The following is a 24,721-nucleotide window of genomic DNA, read 5'->3' on the forward strand; positions in this document are numbered from 1 at the left end:
GATTTTAGAGAAGACAAAAGGTTTAATGACAGGTTTGAAAGTCTGTCTGAGAAATTTAACTCAATTTATCTTCTTGAATGCTTCCTACAGATTATGCTCCCAACCTCCTCTTGCCACAGTCAGACCCTGTTAAAAATAAAGTAATGATAATAATACATTTTATCTTCTTCCCAGTGATAGTATCATTCACACCTCCATTGAAGCCCAGTGGGAGGTTTGGCTGTGAGGCCCCAGCTCAGGGGGAGTCAGGTGCGATTATTGTAATGAGGACTCCATGCTCTCAGAGAAACGCAAGAAAGAAACCCCTCCATACGTGAAGCGATTTCTATTAAGATACTCATTTTATATCAAATATTCTTTATAAATGGAAAAGAATGAAAGGAGGCTCATACAGGGGTAGATTTTATGCAGCCAAGAAGGCAAGGGCAGGAATATTTTACGATCAGTTTTGAGATAGTGCTATGCCTGCCGTGTTCACTGGCACTTTCCATTTCCACAAGTCTAATTAGATTGTTGTTTTAATGGCGGTGAGATAATTTAGTGGCGACTGAAAGCAACTGTGTTAATGAGAGGGGGTGGGGACAGTGCTGTGCGTTTCCTGTAATTAACGGAGAGTTTTTGAAAAACTTGGTTCCAGTGAAGTTGGCATACTGAGCCCAGCTGTTGGGAAGGGGGGCAAGGTCTTTCCTGCTCATTGCTGCGGAAATGGCCTCAGGCAATGTGGAAGAACTGTGTAATGACTGTCATTAAGAATGATCCTTAGTGGTCTGGGCAGGCAGGAGTCAGTCTCAGAGAAAGGAAAGACAGAGAAAGAGAGTCATGGAGAAAGGGGGCAGTGAGAAAGAACAGAGTAAGGATTGTAGACAGATGTGGCAAAGAGACAGACAGACAGACAGACATAGCACCCACCCATAAGCCCTCTCCATTCTACCCCTGAGACCCACGAGTAATACCAGGGTATTCTCCCAGGGGTTCTGGGCCTCCTGATACTCAAACTGGAATTGACTAGACCTCATTAGAATAGTCTAGAAGGCACCTCTGCCATCCCCTTCATGTTGCAAATGAGAAAATTGAGCCCAGAAAGAAGAAATTAATTACAAAATATTACCTGAGTAGGAATTAGGAAACCTGGAATCCTTCTGGCTACCACACAAATGCATAGTGGAAGCTGGATTTGGAATTCAAGGGTCAGGGATTTTGTGGCCCGCAGTAATGATTAACTAGTTCCCTCGGGTAAGTCACTGAGTCTAACTGAGACTTCTGAGTCTCAGTTTCTTCATCAGTGAAATGGGAAAAACTGCCTTTTAGGCAGTGGTGAGAAAGAAATGAAATGACAGATCAAAACACCAATCACATAGTCAAAACCATATATCACTTTTATGACCCCTCTCATGTCAGAAATGAAGTCATGTCATGTTATGATTTAATCATGTTAAGTCATAATTTAGTCATTTTATGACTCAGATCATAACATCCATTAATTATCATTAGCAGTTTTATCCTCACTCCACCCTCCAAATACCCTTATCTTAGAGCACAACCCCCCCCCCCCCCCCCCCCCCCGGCAACACCACCACCACCAGTGAGGGTATTAACTTCCATATGGAGCTCATCTTACTGAAACTTCTATAAGTCTTTGGTATGAATCGTCAAGAGTTTTTAAGCACCAGTCACTTTGATACATGTAAGGATAAGATTAGACCTGCCCTAGAGGAACTCTCATACTGTTTGGGAAGGCCTGACTCCAAAACATGAGATGACCAAATAATATTTTAAAAATGAATAGATTGAATAACCTCAGACAGTAATGGAGCTATCATTTAGCAACTGACAGATCATTGATTTCCAACTGAGTGGTACTAAGGGAGTTCGGAAGACAGTGAGATGATCTGGAAAAAGAAGAGTTGAGTGGCCTTCTAAGGATGAATGGAATTCATATGCAGAAAGAATAGGAGAGAGTCATTTACATCTCTGAGATTGGGGTGTATGTGGAAATAACAGAGGAAGCTGGAAAGGAAGTTTGGGGTCAGAACTGGAGTTCCTGAAATTCTCGGATGAGGCCAAGTGACCATTCTGAAGGGCACCGTTAGCAAAATGGTAGCCATGGGCCAGTAGCCCCCTGCAATTGTATTTTGACTGGCCTCCAGAGGGTTATACCTTTCTTTAAAAATTAATTAGGTGGGAAATGTTAGCAGATTTACATAATAATCAAGATTTCTGGCTTTTTGAAACTCGGACTATCTAATAACTGTTGGTTCAGATTTCTACCTGCCAGCAATTGATTGACACAGAGTAACGTTTGGGCATCAGGCCCATTCTCTTTAGTTTCCCGGGTCCCCCTCCAGCCCCCCTACCTTCCTTTATAATCCAGTCCAACTTCACTCATTATATTAGCTGTCTGGCTCCCTATAGGAAACAAAGGAACCTAAGTGAGTCACAAAATCCAAGCACTATGTAGGAACACATAATCTAGCAGAAGCAACAAGGGGAATCTGTAGTAATCTCTTGTATTATTAAATTATGGAATTTGGGGATTGGAAGAGTTCTTTGAGATTGTGAAATTGAGAGAAATTTGGCACTCCAGTGCAGTCAACAGTGGGAAATTAACAGGGAAATCCCAGCCTCATTCCTATCTAACTCTGTCTTATTTTTGCTTCCGTAAGGGTATATCTATTGTATGAAACTGGCTTTGAAATGGGGCAGCCTTTGCTTGAATTCTTGAGTCCATAATCTCTAAAATGTGTGCCCTTGCCTAACCGGTTTGGCTCAGTGGATAGAGTGTTGGCCTACGGACTGAAGGGTCCTGGGTTTGATTCTAGTCAAGGGCATATACCTCAGTTGCAGGCTCAATTCCCACCCCAGGACACATGCAGGAGGCAACCAATTGATGTATCTCTCTCACATCGATGTTTCCCTCTCTCTCTGTCTCTCTCCCTCCCTACCACTCTCTCAGAAAACAATGGAAAAATAGCCTTGAATAAGGATTAAAAAATAAATAATAAATAAATAAAATAAAATATGTGCCCTTGGGAAAATTATTTAATCTCTGAGGTCTCAGTTTTCATATCTGTACTATAGCACTAATAGTATCCTCATGTGGTTGCTAATTAAATGAGGAAATATGTGAAATACTGTAGACTGCACTGTAGATTCTCCAAAAATGTTTGTGTCTTCTTTCCCTTAATTTCATATGAAAGCAGGAATGATGTATTGCACTTACCTTGTATGGTCAATAGTATGATACAGAAAGTGGACATTACATAATCATTGAGTAAATGAATGGTGGAAACCCATGTGTACCTTCCCTAGCAAAGAATAAATTTCCTTTTTCTCTCCTCTCCTGTACCCAGGACTTCTGAAATGTGACATCTGTTATTTCAGTTGTTTGTTACTAACTCTGCTAGTTTGTTTTAGGAGGTCGCTTTTGAAAGGGACACAAGAAGAGAGCTCCACTGCTCCCACTACTCTCAGAGCGTCTCGCCTACCGAGGAATCCTCTTCCCTAGGAGTCCTTATATGTTTCCTTGATTCCTCTTTAAGATAGACCAGAGAGTTTTCGTGTAACATGAAGAAACTTGAGTTTGTGCTATCAATAGACAGGTTCAAAAGACAGAGCAGACCTCCTAACAGAGGGAATTGTAGCTGTTCCATGATCCCAGCAATGTCTGAACACCCTGTGTGGCCTGGACCCAGGGCTTTCCCATAAAGATGACAGAGCTCAGAACAAAAAAGAGTAAGCCCGATATTAGCTTTAAATTCAGCAGGGGATCTAGACCAGCCTCGAGCAGAATCCCTGGGTTGCTGGAGTTTCAATGCTCCAAAACCCTCCTCCAAGGGACTTTCATGCCCTCCAAAAGCTGAAGGTATTTTGAGGATTTTTCTTATTTTGAAATCCAGTTTAGTTGGTGCCTAAATGAAAGCCACAATCCTGGTCTTTGTCTCCCACAAGTTGCCAGAGTTAAGTGATTTGGGCTTACATATGGAAAGTTCATTCTGTTGTGTAATTAATGGGAAGCAGACTTTGGGAAGCTGATGATCCAGGCCCTTATTTATATGAGAGCATATGTCTGTGTTTTGTTTATGACTCACTCTCTTACTCCACGAATTGTAACTTGGGTTTGTTTATGCTAACTTTTCCTAGAATCCAAGCCACATGGTATATGAGCCAATAATTTATGGTCTCTAAAAGGGAAATATGATGAATGAGCTTTTTCCTCATAAATTGTCAAGTCTTAAATTGAGGAAGGAGTATTTGCTGCCTTGAGTCTGTCCAAGCTTATATTAGGAAGAAGAAAAAAAAGGAAAGAAAAGCAGTAACTTAAAAAAACACAAAAAAAGAACTGGTATATTGCTCAGAACTTGAATGTATAGGTATTTGCCAAGAGAGCATGTGGACACTCCCCCACAATAAACCATTATAATTCTGATCCAAATGTTCAGCAATGAAAAAACCATTCATATTTTCTACCTTCCCCCTCTCTTTCTCTCTCTCTCTCTCTCTCTCTCTCTCTCTCTCTCTCATTTTGGTGTTAGATAATTAATATATAATATACTAGAGGCCTGGTGCATGGATTTGTGCACCAGTGGGGTCCCTCAGCGTGGCCTGCAGAGATCGGGCTGAAACCGGAAGTCCAATGCTGCCTGCCACTCCTGCCTGCCACTCCTGCTTATCCTGGGCCTGCTGTGTCTGCCATGGGCTTGCGCCCAGTCAGTCCCTATCAGGAGAGGCTCATGCCACCACAGCAGCGCTCACCAGCCATGAGCCCTGTGTCTGGTGCCCATCGGTCAGCTAAGCAATGCTCCTGCTGTGGGAGCGCACTGACCACCAGGAGGCAGCTCTTGCATTGAGCATCTGCCCCCTGGTGGTCAGTGTGTATCATAGTGACCAGTCGACTGGTCGTTCGGTCACTTAGGCTTTTATATATATACTAGAGGCCCGGTGCATGAAAATTCATACACTGTTGGGGGGGGGGGGGTCCCCTCAGCCCAGCCTGCCCCCTCTCACAGTCCAGGAGCCCAAAGGGGCGGGAGGCGACCTGGCGATCAGGGGAAGGTGACACCCCATCACACCTCTGCTGCTGCCACTGCCAGCAGCGCAAGCCTCTGGTAGCCCTGGTTGGCTGGGCAGCCGCCACCCAAGGCTTACCTGCACCTTGGGCCAGCCCTGGGTGGCTGGGCAGCCACCATCCGAGGCTTGCCTGCACCACAGGCAGGCCCTGGGCAGCTGGGGGGCTGAAGGGACTGGGGGACTCCAGAGGCAGGAGTGTGGCAAGGCTGGGCCCACCTGCCGCCTTGGTGGGGCTGAGGGGACTGGGTGCCACCATCTTGTGGCTGTGGGCACCACCATCTTTGAGGGCGTGGCAGTCAATTAGCATATTCTCTCCTTATTGGCTGTGGGCCCCACCATCTTTGCAATGGTGTGAGGGTCAATTAGCATATTCCCTCTTTATTAGATAGGATTAGAGGCCCAGTGCACAGATTCGTACACCAGTGGGGTCCCTCAGCTGGCCTGTGCCCTCTTGCAATCCAGGACCCCTCGGGGGATGTCGGATTGCTGGTTTCGGCCCAATTCCCCCAGGCGGCCTATGGGGATCAGGCCGAAACCAGCAGTCCAACATCGCCTGCCACTCCTGCCTGCCGCTCCCACTCATCCTGGCCCTGCTGCACCTGCCATGGGCTCGTGCCCAGTCAGTCCTGATCAGGAGAGTCCCATCTGTGAGCCCTGCATCTGGCGAGCATTGGTCAGCTGAGCAGCGCTCCCGCTGTGGGAGCGCACTGACCACCAGGGGGCAGCTCCTGCATTGAGAATCTGCCCCCTGGTGGTCAGTGTGCGTCATAGCGACCAGTCAACTGGTTGTTCAGTCGTTCGGTCGTTCGGTCGCTTAGACATATATATATAGATTGATATTTGTCTCCATTTTCCAGGGAACCCATGGTTTCAATCAATCTGTGGCCTTAAATACTCAAGCTGGTTTGCTTAATGGAACTCAGTAAGTTCCAAACTTGTTTTTATCATTGAAAGACCATTTCTCCTATGGAGTGGTTTGGATATCAGAATCTATTTCTCAGTACTTCCATGCTTTTGGTCCTAGCTTAGATACTCCAAACAGTTAATGGGGCCCCAAGGAAAGTAGGGAGCTACTGAAATAGGTGAGGATATGATTTAATTTACAGTGACTTGGATTCCCTTCAGTGAATCCTTTCATATTTTATACACAGACCTTACAAAAGTAGATGTTAATCCTCAGTTTAGGTCACATCACGTAGATTGATTTCAAGTAAGCCAGCTGAGCTCTGTGCTGGTCACTATGGGCAGGGCATGGAATAGAGTACCCAGCACAGTGCCTGGTACAAAGTATGGCTCAAGATATATTTGTTCCAAGAATGAGTAAGAATGGTTAAGACATTGTCCTTGTCCCTTAAGAAAACACAATTTAAGTGGAGAGCTAAAGGTAGATTAATCCCATCTCCTTAATACAGGACAGACTGTCAAGTGATGTCAGAGAGATGCAAGCTAGATAGAAGAGACCAGAAAGATTAATGTTGAAATGAGAGTCCTCAGATGGCTTTTAGGAAGATGACTTAATTGGAGTTTTAAAGAATGGGTAGAATGTATCAAGATGAAAATATCAGTGAGAACCTTTAAATCTGAATCATAAACTAAATTCCAGTGGAAATTGGAAAGCACTGGAACCACACCTAGTTTTGTTTTGTTTTGTTTCATTTTGCTTTTGTCTTGTTCTTTCTCACTAAAGCTGGAGAATTGCCTCTGGATGAAAGATAAATGTAAGATATTTTACCCAGTTCAACATCAGATGCAATATCCTCTTTGACTGAAATAATAGAGTTGGACACACACCTGTAGGCTATGCAAAGTTATTGTTTCTGTGGTACATCCATCATCTATTAACTAGATAGACACAAAAATATGTGAACGTCTAAAGCAATGGGTATAAATTGCTTATTGTTTTTATGAAGAATACAGGAATACTTTGTGGTATAAATTGAAATATTTTCTTCAATCCTATATAATAAAAGGCTAATATGCAAATTGACCAAACGGCAGAATACCAGTTGCTATGATGCGCATTGATCACCAGGGTGCAGACGCTCAATGCAGGAGCTGCCCCCTGGTTGTCAGTGCGCTCGCATAGAGAGAGCACTGCTCAGCCAGAAGCCCTGAGCTGGGCTCATGCTGGCAAGCGCAGCGGCAGTGGTGGGAGCTTCTCCCGCCTCCGCAGCAGCGCTAAGGGAGTGGGCCTAAGCCGTCAGTTGGACATTACCCCAAGTGCTCCCGGACTGCAAGAGGCCACAGGCTGGGCTGAGGGATTCCCCCCCCCCCCCCCATGAGTGCACGAATTTTGTGCACTGGGCCTCTAGTAAGTTTAATAAAGAGGGAAACAATGGTATTCATTTGAGACACTTGAATCATACCCAGAAAGAGTTAAAGAGACAGTCATTAACTTGGAGGGTATTAAACCCCATAGAAATCCCTACAAATCTGGGCACCCTCTGACAAAGCAAAATTAAGATTCCAAACTTTCACAACAGACTAGAACACTGGATTGAAACCAGTAGAATTAAACTTTGCTGATTTAAAAAGAAGGTTTGTAGTTAAACTCAAAAAACAATTTCACATAGCAAAGTCCAGTTTTGTGGCAGTTTACATGAAAACATTTAAGGGAGTTAATTGAGCTTCCATTTAATACAAGCCAGCAGTGTGTTTGGTGCTACAAAAAAACACCTGAGTTTAGTTTAGTTTTGTTTTTTTTTAATATAGCCCTTATTGATAGATGCATAGTTCCTTGATCATAGAAATTAATCAACCCAATTTTTCTGCACTAATTACTTCATACTTGGGAGATCAGTTCAATTCTGGGCACCAAAGTTTAAGATGAGATTTGGCAGATAAACACCCTCTAGAGAAGGGTGATCAAAATGGAATATAGTCTAGAATTCATCTCATAAAACACAGATGAAGGAATAAAGGATGTCTTACCTAGAACAGAGAAGACTTGAAGGTGTATGACTATTTTTATAGGATTATATTTATCTCGAGGTAATTTCCCTGTCAAGAAATTAAGAGATTTGTTTGGAGGCACAGAACTAAAGAATGAAAAGTCAAGACAACATTCTTCTAATGTCTTGGTGGATATGTTTTCTATCAGATCATAAACAGCTTGGCTAAGTTTTTAAGTAAACAAATGCAATTATTAAGACTAGGAAGAAAACAAAACATGGATAGTTACCATTTGATATAATTCTTGAAGTTCTAGGATGGTCAACAAGGATTTGTTTCTTCTGAGCCTAAATATTTAAAATGTGAAAAAATTTTATAAGATCCTGTTTGCTACATTATTCTTTGTTCTTCCCTGTTTTTCTAGGGGGGTGTTTGTTTGTTTGTTTGTTTTCAAAATTCAAAAAAGAGTATGAAAATACTCTCACAATCAAGAAGGAATATGCATCTATAATATTTGGAGTATTATATAGGGGATGATATTTATGGTTAAGGATATAGCTATGCCATATTTGAGAGAGAAAAAAATACAAAGAACCCATTGACAGGGTGAGAACCCCCCTTCCCACCATGTGACCACCTGGCATGCTGTGAGACTCGACAGATGGAGCTTTCAACTTTTTGGCATCAACTACATTTCTGTTCAGCCTTTCACATTGTCTAGTCAGTCTGCAGGGCTTGAGCCACGTGCAACTTACAGAAGTCAAAGTTGCTTGAACCAGACGAGGGCTACATGGCCCTAGTATTCCTCCGTTTATGAGTGCTGCCACTCAGGATTCACTCCTTACCCAAAGCCTCGGAAAACAACACTCTGATCCTAATAAATATCACCCACCCACCCACCCCCCCGGAAAACTCACAGACTTCAAAGACTCTTCTGAGGACGCACCCTGCACAATTCCTATTGATGAAGGTGTACAGTGTGCCTTATAGGCATCTGTAATCACCTCTGTTGCTAGTTCTCAAATCTCTGAGCTCTCCCCTTCACCCAGCTTTCTCAAGCCCGCCAAAGTCCAGGTTACCTTTCTTAGGGGTTCCTCGAGCAAATTAACAGTGTCCTTACTCAGCTCAGGTTCTCTCTGGAGACACATTACCACTACCGTCCTCTGTCCAAAGCCACCAGTGGTTTGTATAAAACCCAGCTCATGAAATAACTAGTATTATTCTCTCATGGTCAGAGAAGTCAGGAATTCTAAAAACCTAAGGACAAGGACCAGGTCCTCAGAGCGGCCTAACCAAGTAGTGGAGGTCAGCATCAAATCCCTCTCCAGAAGCTCTCGGTGGATAGGACACTCCTTTGACTGCCTTGGAATTGCATGCAATTCAATTAAAGGTGCTCTGGGGAATATAAAGATTAAAAATATGCAGGCTTTGGTCTTTAGGAGCTTACAACCTGAAGCCGTGCAGCAGGAAATATTAATTCAGTATCTACTATGAGAAAGGAACTGTGTTCTCTGTTATAGGGGAATGAAGAGGAACACTACTGTCTCTTCAAGAAGATCTAGGGATAAATATTGAGTGAATAAACTCTTCAGGACGTTAGAAAAAGAAAGGAAAACTTTAAAGTAGTCAAAAAGTTTGATCATGTGGTGATATCAGTAACATAATCTTGAAGCTTTACTCCATGTAAATACATATTCAGAATATATACACTCATTTTTTAAAATATGAACTTTAAAAGGTTGAGATAAATCTGAAATAAATAATATTTTAAAATAATTTTCAATTTCATGGAACTTTTTATTGTTAACAAAACAAAAAACATTTTTACTGTCATCCACATGTTACACTAACTTTAATAATGTTTTAGGGAGGGCCAAGTGATTTAGTTTGAATACTTCTTTTTATAAAACTCGTTTCTTTGACACATGATAAAGCAGTTTGAAGGTCTGATTCTGAATTTAGTTTATTTCAATACAGACATTGTAGGTTAAAAGGATATTTTAGTTATAGATAGATCCAAAAGGAGAAAGTGCATCATTTTGCTTAATACTATATTTTTAATACTTCCCCTCAATTAAGCAAAGATTTTTTTATGAAATTTGGCTAACTAATTTCCTTATCAATAAACAAATGCTCTTGCATATCAAAAGGCATTATATTTTTTAGTAAGTTCAAATCTCTGAAACATCATTTTGAAGTTAACTCTGTTTACAAGATTTTTTAATTTGCAGATTTAAAGGATTTTACAGGTTATAATATATCATTTTTGGCAGCAAAATTGACAAACAATGAAAACATTTTCAATCCATTTCAAAAATGCTACCTCCCTTGTGTGTTTCTTTCTAAAAGCAATTACTTCCTTGCCCATTTTACTCCAAAAGGACATTAAGTTTCTGTTTGTTTTTTAACAGCTGCTAGGTAACATTACTGATAGCTCCTTGACAGCACAGAAAAGGTGAGAACTTTTAGAACCCTGTCTTTTTGTACAAGAAAATTGCAATTCATCTTTGAAAATGACAACTCTTATGCAGTTTGCTGAGAGAAACAATAAAACTCTGTGTGGTATATAACATATTTCATGGATATTCCTCATCCTATTACAAAATATTTTGAATTTTTTTTCTTCTTAAAGATCTTAATTTTCTAAAATGAACCATGGAGGCTGACCTGCTGTAGCAGTTAGAGTGTAGGACCTGACAACACCCTGAAAGTAACAACCCAATGGATTGCCTGTCAGCCCTTCCAATGCACATGCCTCTTCTTTTCCCAGAACCTCTTGCCCACCTTGAGAGGTGACACCATCTGATATGCAGCCCAAATAAGGGCCTCTGGCTGCTCTATATATTAAGCATTAGAATGTTTAACTTACTTTTTATTCTTTAAATAAAATACAAATAATAAAATAAAAAACCTTAGTATGTTTTTCTTGGGGTATGTGCACCCCATACGGGAGGCTACTGACTTAAAACTGGACCAGATTGGAGAGGCAGAGAAGAGGTGAGCAGTGTGGACAAGATTGCAGAGGCTGGAGAGTGCAGGGCAAGTTACTGAACCCCTATCCCAGAAGATCTGGGGGAGACAGATACTCTGGGGCGCTTACTATTGGTGGCCTTTGCCATGTCAGCATTTGCACACCGACACATGCACCGGCACACCTCACTGCTTCACCTCTCCATCAGCCAGGCTGCCCACCTCACTTCCTAGCTTCACTTGTCCCAGGAAGAAATGGGAGATGGGAGCAAAACCAAGACCAGGGTCCTACAAGCCATTGCATCAGAGAGAAGATGCTCTTCATCAATAAACCTAAGAGGAATCTGTCACTTCAGTCCAGTAGTTACTGTGCTTTAAACAAGCTAGTCCAGTGGTTCTCAACCTTCTGGCCCTTTAAATACAGTTCCTCATGTTGTGACCCAACCATAAAATTATTTTCGTTGCTACTTCCTAACTGTAATGTTGCTATTATGAATCGTAATGTAAATATCTGATATGCAGGATGGTCTTAGGCGACCCCTGTGAAAGGGTCATTCGACCGCCAAAGGGATCACGACCCACAGGTTGAGAACCACTGAGCTAGTCACATTTTCAGAGAAACCCCAACCTGTAGTAAGATGACTTTAAGAACAGAATGGAAGCACCTTTATATTGTGACAAATCCCCCACACCTGCAAACTCTAATGCTAAACGATGGCTTCCGAACTGGAAAGCAGATCTATAGTACTCGGCTGACGACCAGCCCTGCCTTGCAGAGACCTCACCAGCAGAGGCAACTTGCCATCCCTTTCAGAAATGCTTTTAAGGCCAAGAATGTTAGAAGGTTAATTTAAATTCTAAGGAAGAAGGGAGAATGTTTGCATGCCAAAAATTAAAAGCAGCAAGGAAAACATGGGATCACTACTGATTTAAATATAATTACAAAGTACAAAAAAATGCACAATGTGCATGGGAGAACATTAAACAATTAAATCCCCTCGAGCTTGTATTTTCTGACTATGTTCTACTTACCAGGTCATGTATGGCTTCGTGAATGACCTTTGCCAGGGAGAAAAGACGGGCCTTTGCTATCTAAGAACCTTCTAACCTGGATCAGCATACAATGCAATTCATACTGCACCTCTCGCCCTTGATTGAGGCAGATGGTGTTCCAGCCCTGGTCAACCTGGAAGGCGGTTCAACTCAAGACAGTTCAACAATCCCCAGTAGGATCCCACCTGCCCTTAGGGATATTCAAGCAGTAAGAAAAAATCCTAATGGGTCTAGAGATAAATGTGCCTCCCTCTCTCACCCACCCATAAAGTTCTTGTAAAATTAGGATGTAAGTTCCACATGGGAAAGGTATAGTCTTCAAACTATTAGCCCCTTTTTCTTAAAACCTTCTATAAAACTAAGACTTGTGAGCCCTTATCTTGTTCACAGTGCCTGTGCTACATCTGTAGTCAGTGCACAACGAACAGTGCTCAGTTGTCTTTGATTATCATAAAAGACATGGCAAAATAAATGAAGGCTGATGAGCCTATCCTCTGATAATGGGAGCGAAGAGAAGGAAAACCTAGGTCTAGACCCAAACCACCTCAACCACTTATTTGCATGGCAATTTTAAATACATAGAAAGGTCCAGAATGATTTGCATTGCAGAGTTAAGAAATGAATTTGCATCCTGCCTTGACCATTCATAATTATTTTTTAGAACTGACAAAGAACAGGCAAGATATAGGGCAATTAGAAGATAGAGGGCAAATATGGAATCAATCTTACTGCAAAAGCCCAGAAATTACTGTCTAATAATGAAACAATTTGAAGAGAGAAAAATCTGAAAACATTTAGAGGGACAGTGCAATCATAAGCAATAAGGAGAAAGATTTGTTAATATCAAATCATGCCAAGTCCAAAGTCCTTCCCCCAACTAGGATTTCAAAGTTATTAGATGAAATAAATGTTATAGAAAGCCACCTCACATTTCTCAAGGCAATTGATAATGAGTATAGGAAAGAATTATAGCAATCTTTAAATCTAGAAGAGAATTTTGAGAGTATGTAGTCTAACCATCCAATATAGTAGATAAAGAAAAAGAGATTCAGAGAGGCTAAGAGGCCCGTCCTAGTCCATCTTGTTTTCCAGCCACACCTGCATGAAGTCCTTCTTGCTACCCTGCACTCTGCTTCTGGTCACACACAGGGACAGTGGTTAATCTTGTTTCATCCATACTTCTACTTACCTCCTCCCTTCCCCATTTTTTTGAAGGCAATACAGATTGTATCATATGATTTCATCTATAAATATTTTAGTATGTATTTCTTAAAGATATGTATTTAAAAGAGCATGATCCCAATGCAATTATTATACCTAAGAAAATTAACAATCTATAATAATAAAAGGGTAATATGCTAATAAGACAGGACGTCCTTCCAGACGAAGCCGGGGTCCCAGGTGCTGGAGGGAAGCCAGCGCTGGCAGGCAGGAGAAGGAAGGCCTACTCTTGCATGAATTTCATGCATCGGGCCTCTAGTAAGTCTATAATACCATGCAATGTCCATATAGTATTCAAATATCCACAAATGCATGAAATAAGATCTCTTTTGACAGTTTGTTTAAATTGGCATCCAAATATGATCATTTTACCTCTTAAGTCTCTGTTAATTTACACCTCCACCCTCTCCCCTACCTGTCTCTCCTTGCATCTTATTTATTGAAGGCACAAAGTTGTTTGCCTGGAGATTCCCACCATCTGTGTTTTACCAAATGAATCCCATGTGTGTTTTGAGATTCACAGTGCTTAGGTCTAGAACTGAGCTGCCCAACATGGCTGTTACTGGCCACAGGTAGCTATTTAACTTAAATGAAAAATTATGTTTCTCAGGCACACTGACCACATTTCCGGTAATTAGTAGCCACATGTGACTAGTGGCTACCCTATGGACAGCACAGATATGGAACATTTCCACCAGTGTAGAAGATTCTATTGGACGAAACTACTCTAGAGGCGTAATAAAGTCCCATGAGGCAGCTTTGGAGGGAAGAGACACTGAAATCTCATCCACCCAGTGTTTGGCCCACAGTTGGTCTCCTTTTTCTTTTACAACACTCACTACAAAAAAATGCTATTTTTGTAGTCAGAAGCTCACTCTGCCTTTTTCTATTTTGATCTTTATAACTTACTTTATTTAAGATTGTTCAGTCGTTATTCATTGCTCAGTAAGTCTTGCAATGACCTTTAGCCTAAAGCAGTACCATTTTGACCTGTCCTGTGGAACTCAGAGCTTCCCACTCCACAAAGCCAGTGTTGTAAAAACTTCAAATGAAACCCCTCCGGGAAATCTGTGTTGGGCACAGCGTGAGAGAGGAATGGGGTAAAGCAGGGGAAAGAATAAAGTGGGAGTGCCCAGAAGTAACTGAGAGTGGTATCCATGTTTTAATATTTTTTCCCTCATTTTCCTTAAGATATTTATCCTACTTCTCCACTAGTAGTTAAAAAAATTGGGGCTAACACAACAGACCATGATGCTAAAATGAAACATTTCCTTTTAGGCCTGTAACATTGAGTAGGGTCAACATCTTCCACTCTACATCTGGGCTTCTTTGGGGTTGAGCATGTAGGGTAAATTATAGAGGTAAGGAACTAATTGAAGACACACTTCTTAAATTTATAAGTGGCCAGTGTGGAGATGGGCAGCAGAGTATGTGTGAGTGCCTGTGTGTGTGTATGTATATGTGTGTGCGCGTATGAATGTACACATGTGTCTCATGAACAACACAAGAGAAAGAACAACCAAAAGGAGGAAAGATCTGCTACGTCTTGAAGCTATTCACACTTTATTGTGCCTGAACTTCAAAATGAAGCAGTTCTGAAGGCTATTTAGTGGCGGCAGTACAGGACTTCCTGAGACCAGAAGTTTGGCTCATAAACTAGAGGAGCATCTGGCCAACAGGATGTGAAAATAGCTCTTTGCAGACAATAGCCTAGTAGTGGGAGTGTAAAGGATTCAGAAACACCTGGCTGATGTTTCCCTTCAGGTTCCCAGAGGATGAACTGGTCAAGTGGACATCATCAGGCAACTTAACAAGTCCAGAAATTTGGGGTGGGGGCTAGGGGAAGAGAATTAGAGAGATGGTGTTATCCTAAATAGAGTGTCTCAGAAAGTAATCCTCCCTCAGACAGTGGAGGTAGGTTAGGAGTAAAATATACCAGTTTAGGTCAAGACATCTCTTTTTTGGAGGTTGACAGTACATGTGAATCAACCCTACATTCAAGTACCTATCAAGATGGCTTGATAGGGAAGGCAGCTTGTCATTCTATTCATTCAACATTTTCTACAAAAAAGAGAAAGTATAACCTAATGCTAAATTGAATCAGATCAATGTCAAAGGGTCATAAATAATAAAAGCTGTGTTAGGAAAATTCATATTGTGACTCTGACCTTAGACTTCTGAGTGGATCTCCCTAGTGGCATGAGCCTCAGTTTCCAAATCTTAAAAATGGGAACAGGACTACTTCGTGGATTGTTGTGAAGATTGAAATAATAGAACCAGAAATGCTTTGTAGATGTAAGATATTTAATCAATGCTTATTTGTATTGTCTTTAATTTTAATAAGGAAAAGGGGAGAATAAATATTGGGTACTAAGTCATGTCCATGGCATTAATGGCCCCCAATCTCCACAGGCAAATATGATGCCAGGTGTCACTGAAAAGGCAAGCCTTAGGACAGCTGGCATCCTGTGCTCAATTTCTTCTCTCTCCCTTCCTGCAGCCAGCTCCTCCCTGAAGAAACGATTCAAGAGGCGGGAGATCGAGGCCATCCAGTGCGAGGTGCGGAAGATGTGCAGCTACACCAAGATCCTGTCCACCAAGAAGAACCTGGACCACGTGAACAAGATCCTGAAGGCCAAGCGGCTGCAGAGACAATCAAAGACAGGCAACAACTTCGTCAAGAAGAGGAGGGGGCGTCCCCGAAAGCAGCCCACCCAATTCGATGAGGACTCCAGAGACCAAATGCCGGTGCTGGAAAAATGCATCGACCTGCCCAGCAAAAGGGGTCAGAAGCCCAGCCTGAGCCCGCTGGTGCTGGAGCCCGCCGCCAGCCAAGATACCATCATGGCCACCATCGAAGCGGTCATCCACATGGCCCGGGAGGCACCGCCCCTGCCCCCACCGCCGCCTCCTCCCCTCCCGCCCCCGCCCCCGCCCCCACCGCCGCCCCCACCTCTGCCCAAGACCCCCAGAGGAGGTGGGAAGAGGAAACACAAACAGCAGCCTCCAGCCCAGCCCCCGCAGCCGCCCCCACAGCAGCCCCTTCCCCAGGAAGAGGAGGTCAAGGCCAAAAGGCAGAGGAAGTCCCGAGGGAGTGAGAGTGATGTCCTTCCCTAGGGCGGGGCTGGGCATCTGAACCTGGGGCTCGGGGAAAGGACGCCTGGGAAGGCCCCCGCTGCAGGGACACCCTTGCTCTTCTCCCCAGAAGCGGGGCGGGCAGAATCGGGCCAGATGACGGGGTTGAGCCATCAGGAGCTCTTGGGAAAGCAAAGCAGGGGGGACGTCTTCAAAAGAAGCTTGTCTGTGCTTTACAGCAGTCCCCGCCCCAGCGGCACTTGGCTATGGCTAGATCCTGGACAGGCCAGCGAGCAGAAGACCCACGGAGGAGGAGAGAGCTGGTGGTGCCCACGGCCACCGGACCTCCCACGTCCAAGATGTGCCCTTGATGCCACTACCTTTGCTGACCAGGAAATTGGAAAGGGAAACACCCTCGATTAGGGAACATTCCAAGGGCAGAAAAGCTGCAGATGTCTCAACTGGCCTTGTTGTAACCCACTTCCATTTAATTGTGTGTTTTTTTAATTTCTTTGGGTTTTTCAAGCTGGGCTAGGCTTTGGGCACCAACATGGTCTTCAGGTGACCTGAATCTTTCCGTTAACGATAGTTTCTCAGATGGACTCATGTCATCAGAAGGTGGGATTCTAGTGATAGGCAACCTTAGACTTGCATTCATATTCTTCTTTGAGCCTCTCTGTCGCACATACGCTGATATTTAGCATCGTCTGTTCCTCCTTTCCCTTTGCCCATTAGGTACTTCCATATGCCTTTTCGTTAACTTACCTGCTGCCTTCTTTTCTTTGGTACACACCTGAATAATGTAAACCTTAGCTGTGTTGTACTGTTCACCTTGGCATGCTGTCCCAGGGAACTCGGCTTTGAATCCCAATCCTTGTGAAACCGATAGTATTGTTAGAGCCTTTTAAATAAGTGATTTAGAGCATCTGAGGATCTGTTGACCCAGGCGTCAGCCAGGTTATTTTTATACTTAGAACATATCATTCAGAGAATAGGCAGAATAAGATGGTTTTAAGTACCCCACAGCAAATGGAATAACTGACAAATCATCAAAAACTGAAACCCCAGACACCAGAAAGACAAGTGTTTAGCCTTGGTATGTGATTTTTTTTTCCATACGAATAACTATCATAGGTCATGGGAAAAAGGAAACAAGAAGACAATAGGAGAAGTCCATTATCTCTTGATAATTATTTCTTAAAAGCAAAGGGGAGTAAGTGTTCTTATCTAAAAAAAGGAAAAGCTCCAAGGGTATCACCACTCCAATTGTATTGAGCCACCTTGGACAAAATATCCAAATTGTGGTTGCCTTAATAAACTAAAACATTTTTGTACATAATGTAATTATAAATCTATCAGTCTGCATGGATGCAAACTGTGTGTGACAAATCGTCTTTTAAATGGTCAATTTCAACTGTACATTTCTCATCCAAGTTGTACTCTAGTCATTGGTTTAGCGTGGACAGACATTCCATCTCTTATTACCCATTTCCACAGCCCAAGTAAAACATGTTAAGAAGACTCAGAATGAGTATGAAGTCATCCCATTGCAGTAGATGTTTTCTAAAAGTCGGATGTGGAAATTTCAAATGAGTATTTTCAATTTCCTCTTCCCTCCTCCCCTTCCCTTCCCCAAGACATTGAACACCTGGCATGGTAGAGTATAAAAAGAGAGACAGAATTAAGTTTTCTAATGGGAATTAGAATATCTCATTTGCCTCTACATTCAGCTTCCTTACAGGAAGTAGAACTGGCTGGAAATTGTATTATTACTGCAGAACACAACATTATTTCCTTAGAGAGAGATGGATTTTTGTTGGAAACATAAAAGAATAAGAGAGAGGGTATCTACGGGAGTGAATTTTAAAATTCCAAGTTAATATGCTGACAAGCATCACTACTCTGTCATGCTACCAACAGTTGGTTGAAATTACCCAGGGAGCCATCTGTTCTGCACTGTTGCCATGGGCTTCCCATCATTTGCTGCCCAGTAGGTCAGTCGCATTTAATCCCAGCAATATGTAAGTTTAAAGGAATGCATTCTCCCGGACTTTAAAGCTTGTATCATAGAGACTCAGTTTGTGACCCTGCTTGACCTTTGGCATTTCACACAAGTTGAACAGCAAAATCCAACCAGCCACTTTCAATTTGTCATTCCCAAGCCATGTCTGAGTGGTTCCAAAGTCACCAGAGAGGAAGTTTTAAATTAGCCCCACTCACCCCACCATTGCTAGGAAAGAGCAACCATTTTCATTCCAATTAAGCCACGAAGAGGGTTCTCTCCTGTTGGATTTTGAAAATCATTCCCTTCATTCTTTCTTTTGCCCTTCTCCTTCGGGTGTTGTACTGTTTCCCCCCAACCAAGTCTGGGAGCAGATTAAACCTTCCTGCAGAAGAGAATGAGCTGACACACTAAGCTGCTTAAAGAAGGACCCAAAGCTTAATTGGCATTAACCTCTAGAAAGGTGAGAAATTTTAAGCTTGAAATTTTCAAGCCAATGAAAAGTATTCCAGGAGAAATACAACAGAGTTGCAATGTAGACATAAATTCAATTCCTCAGTTTTCGCGTGAGTCAAATGCAAATCCTCTTCTTCTACAGCCCTAAGAATAGACTAGGAAACTGCAGAGGACCCAAACTAAGACCTACTTGAGGTCCACTCACCTGTACACCTAATCCTTCACCACACAGATTCTCCCTCAGTGTCACACATTACTTTTTTTTTCTTTGCTTTCCATTAACATATCTCATCTGTACCAACATTTCCTTATGTTCTAACCACCTCCTTTCCATTTGCCTCCCTTTCCTGTCCTGGCTCACCACTGGCCCAGTCTGGATTCATTTTCTTGTTGGTTGGTCGGTTGGTTGGTTGGAGAACCAGATCTCCTGACCTGGTTCTAGCCTGTGTCTAGCCAGCCAACACTGCCTTCTGTGGCCACATTTTTATGTCACAAAGATGTCATTTGGAATGCCCCAGACTCCCTAAACAGCTCCAAAAACTATTTCATAATAAAAGAAATCACTTAGTTTTCTTTTTTTCTGGAAAACTTGCCTTCAGCAATCAGGAGGAGTAAGCTTACTTACAATGTCGGGAGTCTAATTAGGGGTGAGCAAAGCTCCCCGGAGGTGATTATGGGTCTCTGATCCACCTTTCTGGGTGACTGGGAGCCATGTGGTTTTCAACCCCTCATCTCAAATGAAAGGAACAGAAGTTTAACTTCCTCTAAGGCGTGGCTCTGGCTAAAACCCACCCACGGAAGATAGATCTAAGGAAAGAAGATAATGTCATGGGCTGGTTTGTGACTTGGCAGGACCTGAACTCAACAGCCGCTAACAGGCCAGAGTAGGTGACTAAAGGCTGACAGAGGGTTCCCATGTTAACTTGGCTGCTGTCTGGAGTGGGGGGCCATCTTTGATGGCAATCAGGATTTGTGTTCTACACATTGCTGGGTCTATAAACATGATAAACAAGTGGTGACAATTATAGTATAAGGTGATGTACATGCAGATCATAAAGGATTTGGTTTTAGGACTTAAGTAGAAAATCCCACTCTTACAATATTCAGATAAGGAGCTTTTGGAGAATATTTTTCCCTACCACTAGGAAGATTTACCTGGGAACTGTGTAAAGTCTACATATATTTCCAAAGCCTTTAAATGCCAACTGTAGCATGGAGAGAGAGGGGGTGGCAGAAGCCGAAATGCCTCAAAAGCCATTTAAGTGTTACATTGCAGGATTTTCAGTCCTCGTTATGTAAAAGTAGATAAATATAGACATTACTCTCAACACTACCCCGTAGTATCACAATGGTCCAAATGCCAGAGCTTACAGATAATGTCATCACAGTGCCTAGAAACTCGAACTGTAATATATCGTAGCATTTTCTTGGTGTTTTTTAAAGTTTCTTTCCACAATGCAAGGCTCCCCCTGCTTCTTGTTTCTTGGAGAGTTTGCCCCACGGATGAGTCTGCCTTCCTTGTTGGGCTCAGTCATTTGGGGAACAGTCTTAGAAGCACATATCAACCAAGGAAGAAACTTCCTGGAAATCTATTGCCCACTTGCCCAGGTATAATAAACACTAAATGGGGGGGGTGGGGGGGGGGGCTTGAAAAAAGCTGCCACTGGTCAACACAAAAGGGCAGTTCCAACCTAGGTTGGCATCTTTCTTTTTCTTCCTTTTAAAAAAAAATCTATTTCTTAAATAATAATAAATGCACATGATGTGTTAAATATGTATATATATATTTCAAAAGAAAAAAATGGGGCACAAGATTGTCTTACAAGTCGTGCTGGCTAATTTTTAGTTTGTATTCATAAGTGGTTTTTAAAAGCCTTTTTTAAAGTGTAATTTGCATGTTCTACTTTGATTGTATGTAAACATATTTTAGAACAAAAAAATGTATTTGTATTTTATTGAATATAGAGGCAAGAAAAATTGTACATTGTTTGAAATGTTCTTTTTGTAACAGTTTTTATTCATAAAGCATTTTTGTACATTTAAAATGAACATGGACTTGCTGTTATTTGAGGCGTAGATACATCTGGCATGCTTTACTGTCATGCTCCTCCATGGTCTTAGATGTTGGGTTTTAAACATTTTTTCTAAAAGAAAGCTCAGTCTTTTTCGCTACCAGATCAGGTTAGCACAGTATAGAGCACTTAACTATTAAAAAAAAAGTTAATCCTATTCATATGTTATTCATTGTGTGAAATTAAAGACATTCAATTCAGTCTAACATGAGTTGTGAATTCTTTTGTTTTCTTTTCCATCTGGTTCACATCACTAAGCAGCTTAAGAGCATTGGAGGGTCTTTGCTCACACCAACTGGATATAGAATCATTGAGAAAATTCTAACCCAACTTTTGCCTTTTGTATGAGTCTGTGAAGTCCATTGTGGGCAAGATTTGAGTCTGATTTGCTGGGTTACTGTTCAGAATCGATCACACCTGGACATAAAGCCAACACTGATTCAAAGAACCAGCGAGTCCTCTGCTAAAAGCATTAAAAATATATTTGTAAGGTGTTGGAGACCCATCCTGTCCTAAACTTTTAGAAGAGCATTGTGGATGAAGATTAAGCTTTTTACTAATATCCCACGATGTCAGATTTCTGAAGGATGGATCCCTGGCTGGACTTCAGGTTTGACTGGAGTGAGAGGAAAGGCTATTTAATCAACCATAGGAAGTTCCTGAGGGCCCCTCCATAGTGGACCAGTGTCTGCAATCCCCTAAGGGCAATGCAGGGAATAGGCAGGAACATACAAGATAGGCCTGTGGAAAATGAACCAGCACTTATAAGCAGAATGAGGCATGGGGTAAGAGTGCTGGGGTCTCAGAAGAAGGCTCCAACCCCCAGACTGGACTATACTCTTTTTGTTTTAGGTTTTAGTGTATATTCATAAGTGGATTTCAAAAGCCCCTTTTTTAAGTGTCTGTAAACATACAATCATTTATTCTTCATTTCCTTTCTTTATCGTATCGTCTGTGCCTCTTCCAAAAGCCAGCAAGGTAAGTAGGAAATGTTCTGAGCAGCTTCCCACCCTAACCATCAGTCTGACCCACCATGACATTTATTAGGACTTCCGGTATTTGCAGCACCCGCAGTGGAATAAGGGGAGCCTGGTGGAATGAATGCAAGTCTTCCCGAGTAGATTATTAGATTATGAGGGCAGCCTCAGGATGGTCGGAGCACTGGTGCTTTAGGTTGCCTTCTGAGATTGACACTCCAGTCAGCAATCTCTTAGAACGTAGAATTGGTCCTCTTTTTCTTCTCCTCTGCCTACTATATTGCACTGAACCAGGCAAATTTAAAGCATTAGAGCATCCTCTTTCTAACTCGGGTTCATTAGACCACTGGTATTTCTGAAATCAGCAATGACTTCAGAGAGTGCCTTTAATCTCTTTCTACCAGCTTTTCACTCGGGGACAAAGCTGTTGCCTTAAAATGGATTGGCTCAACTTTTAGGGTTTTTAAATCGGTCCAGAGAGTCGCAAGGTGCAGATAAAGATTCTCAGGAAAGTCTGATGTGTTCGCACATGTGGCTGGCATGAATGAACCTACCAATAAACAGGTGGAAGGAATATATATTTTGCAATTTCTCTGCAGCTCACTTTTATTAATTTTTAAGAGCCTGTTTTACCAGCATGGCAGAATCTTAGTTTCAGACCTGGGGAATCTTTTTCTAACCTGGAGGGGAATGGAGGAGGGGTCATTTAGACAGCCTTGCTCCAACTTTCTTCCAAATTGCCTCTCTGTGCCCAAGTCCATTCTATTTCCTTAGTTTCTAGGTTTTTGAAACTGAAAAGCCAGAAAAAAAAACCCACAAAAAACCCTTTTTATTTCTCCCCTGTGCTTTGTGCTGTCAGGAACATGCCCCGAGGGGATGAGCACAAACCAGCCTGGCTGCCTGTATGGTGGGGAGGAGACTAACAGAAGAGTGGGCAAAACGGAAATCAGTTACCTCTTAAAAATTTTAACCTGTCACACGTGATAGGGAGTGAGGACAATGGGACGTGAAAAGCTAAAGGATGTGCCCAAGGTCCTGAAGCCTCTTTATAGGTCAAATGAGATAATGAGTGGGTGTGGAAGGCACTGGGAAGGAGCCGAACAGTGTGCAGTTCCATCATTTGTGATTAGTAGTGCTTTTCACTCTTGTGGGATATGCCAGTATCCACGTTTTTAATTGTTATAAGGCTTTGGCAATAAACTTCCCTGAAGTGTCACTCAGGCCTTTGTTTCCAGGATTAATTAAAGGAAAACTTGGTTCCAAAGTGCTATTGGTATTCACATATGCTACAATTGGGAGGTAACAAGTGGAAATGTTAAACACAAGTGAGAAGAGTTAAAACCATGCACAGTCTCTCATGGTCAAGCTTGATATTTTAAAACGTAATTATCCTCTTCTTAGTGGACAGAGTACATTTAGTCAGCATGCCCCCTCAAGTTCCTCTCGGTGGGACGGTCTCTCAGACTTTCCTTGTTTGTGACAACCTTGATGATTTTGAGGAGGACTGGTCAGGTATTCTGTAGAATATCCCTCAATTGGGTTTAAGAACTTTTTTTTCACACGTTCTTAAGAAGATGATCACAGAGGTAAAGCATACACACTATCAACATTGCTTTCGGCTGTTGATATTAACCTTGACCACCTGGCTGAAGAAGCATTTGTACAGTTTCTCCAGTAGGTGTGCTCATTGCTAGGGCATCATTACTTCTTGGCCCTATCAGCTGGCAAAACAAGGAAATGTATGTGTGTATCACAATCTCTATATGTACACTATATATACATATTGTGATATGTAATCATTTGAGTCTGTATTAAGCTAAACATGAGTCTAAACTGATATCTTGATATATCTAACTCTAATACATCACCACATGAGTCATTCTAGCCTTCTCTTTTATTTTTTTCAAAATAAATAATCTTTTAATGCATTTTAACAGGATAAAATAACCAAAATCAATTATATACGTACATACAGGAATTCAGTAAGAATATAGGACCCTAGGACAAATTAGACAGTTGAGGTTTATATGCAACCTTGAGTTAAGGAGCAAGCGGGAGTGGGGAGGTAATGATTTGGGACTTCAAAGGGGAGGAAGGCAATTCACAGGGAGATGGAGAAACAAATGTTTGGTAAACAAATGTTTGCTGGGCCATCTTTAACAAAGGGCACAGAGAGGACTTACCTTACTCCCTAACCTTCCACTCCAATAGTGAGAAAACTGGTTCTCACCATCTGCCATTCATTCTCTCAGTTGCTTCATTTTGGTATACTGGCGTCAGAGTAGTTGACTTATACCTATCCTTTTCAAATTGGCTTTTTTTCACTTAGCATAATTCCTTTGAAGCTCATCCAACAGTTTGTGTATCAGTAGTGGGTTTCATTTTATTGCTGAGTAGTACTCCATATTTATAAATAACCATGAGGTTCCAGAAAAGCTCTCTAAACCCTCTGGGCCTCCGGGGACATTTCACTTTATTTTTAAAACCTTATATTATAAAATAAAAACCAATATAGAAACCACACAAAATATGGCTTTATGTATTGTTACAAGGTAAATCATCTATAAGCACCAGCCAGGTCAAAAAATAGAACCTATCCATCTACCCTAGACTTGCCTCCATGTTCTTCATCCCAATCCAGCCCAACTTTCCTCCAAAAATCTCCTGACTTTTACAGTGATCACGTCAGAGAACTTCTTCATGGTTTTGTCAGTCAAGTATACTCCCCTAGACATGAACAATGTCTTATCCACTTTTTAAACTTGATATGGCTTATAGGTCTCTTTGAATCTACTTGTCTCCCCTCCCTCCCTTACTTTCCCGTACATGGACCTGGTGGAGAACCTTGACTGTTTGACCTGCAAAGTTGCCCACTATGGGGATGTTACTGAAGACTCATCCCTGGTGTAGTTCAGTGTATTCCTCTGTCCTAGGAA

General features: G+C 42.0%; 1 protein-coding gene across 2 annotated transcripts in view; it reads left to right on the plus strand.

Moving 5' to 3' along the window:
- The window catches only part of SETBP1 (SET binding protein 1), a 347,277-nt gene extending 326,916 nt beyond the window's left edge, over window positions 1-20,361 (plus strand). For both annotated transcript variants that reach the window (XM_070421073.1, XM_070421074.1), the window contains exon 6: window positions 15,704-20,361. In XM_070421073.1, coding sequence (XP_070277174.1) covers window positions 15,704-16,320 — 617 coding nt within the window. In that variant the 3' untranslated portion in view covers window positions 16,321-20,361. The remainder of the gene's footprint in view (window positions 1-15,703) is intronic.
- The last annotated feature ends 4,360 nt before the right edge of the window (window positions 20,362-24,721 follow it).

Source organism: Myotis yumanensis, unplaced genomic scaffold, assembly GCF_028538775.1.
Source record: "Myotis yumanensis isolate MYYU_CA2020_CCGP unplaced genomic scaffold, mMyoYum1.0.hap1 SCAF_7, whole genome shotgun sequence".
Taxonomy (NCBI): Eukaryota; Metazoa; Chordata; class Mammalia; order Chiroptera; family Vespertilionidae; genus Myotis; species Myotis yumanensis.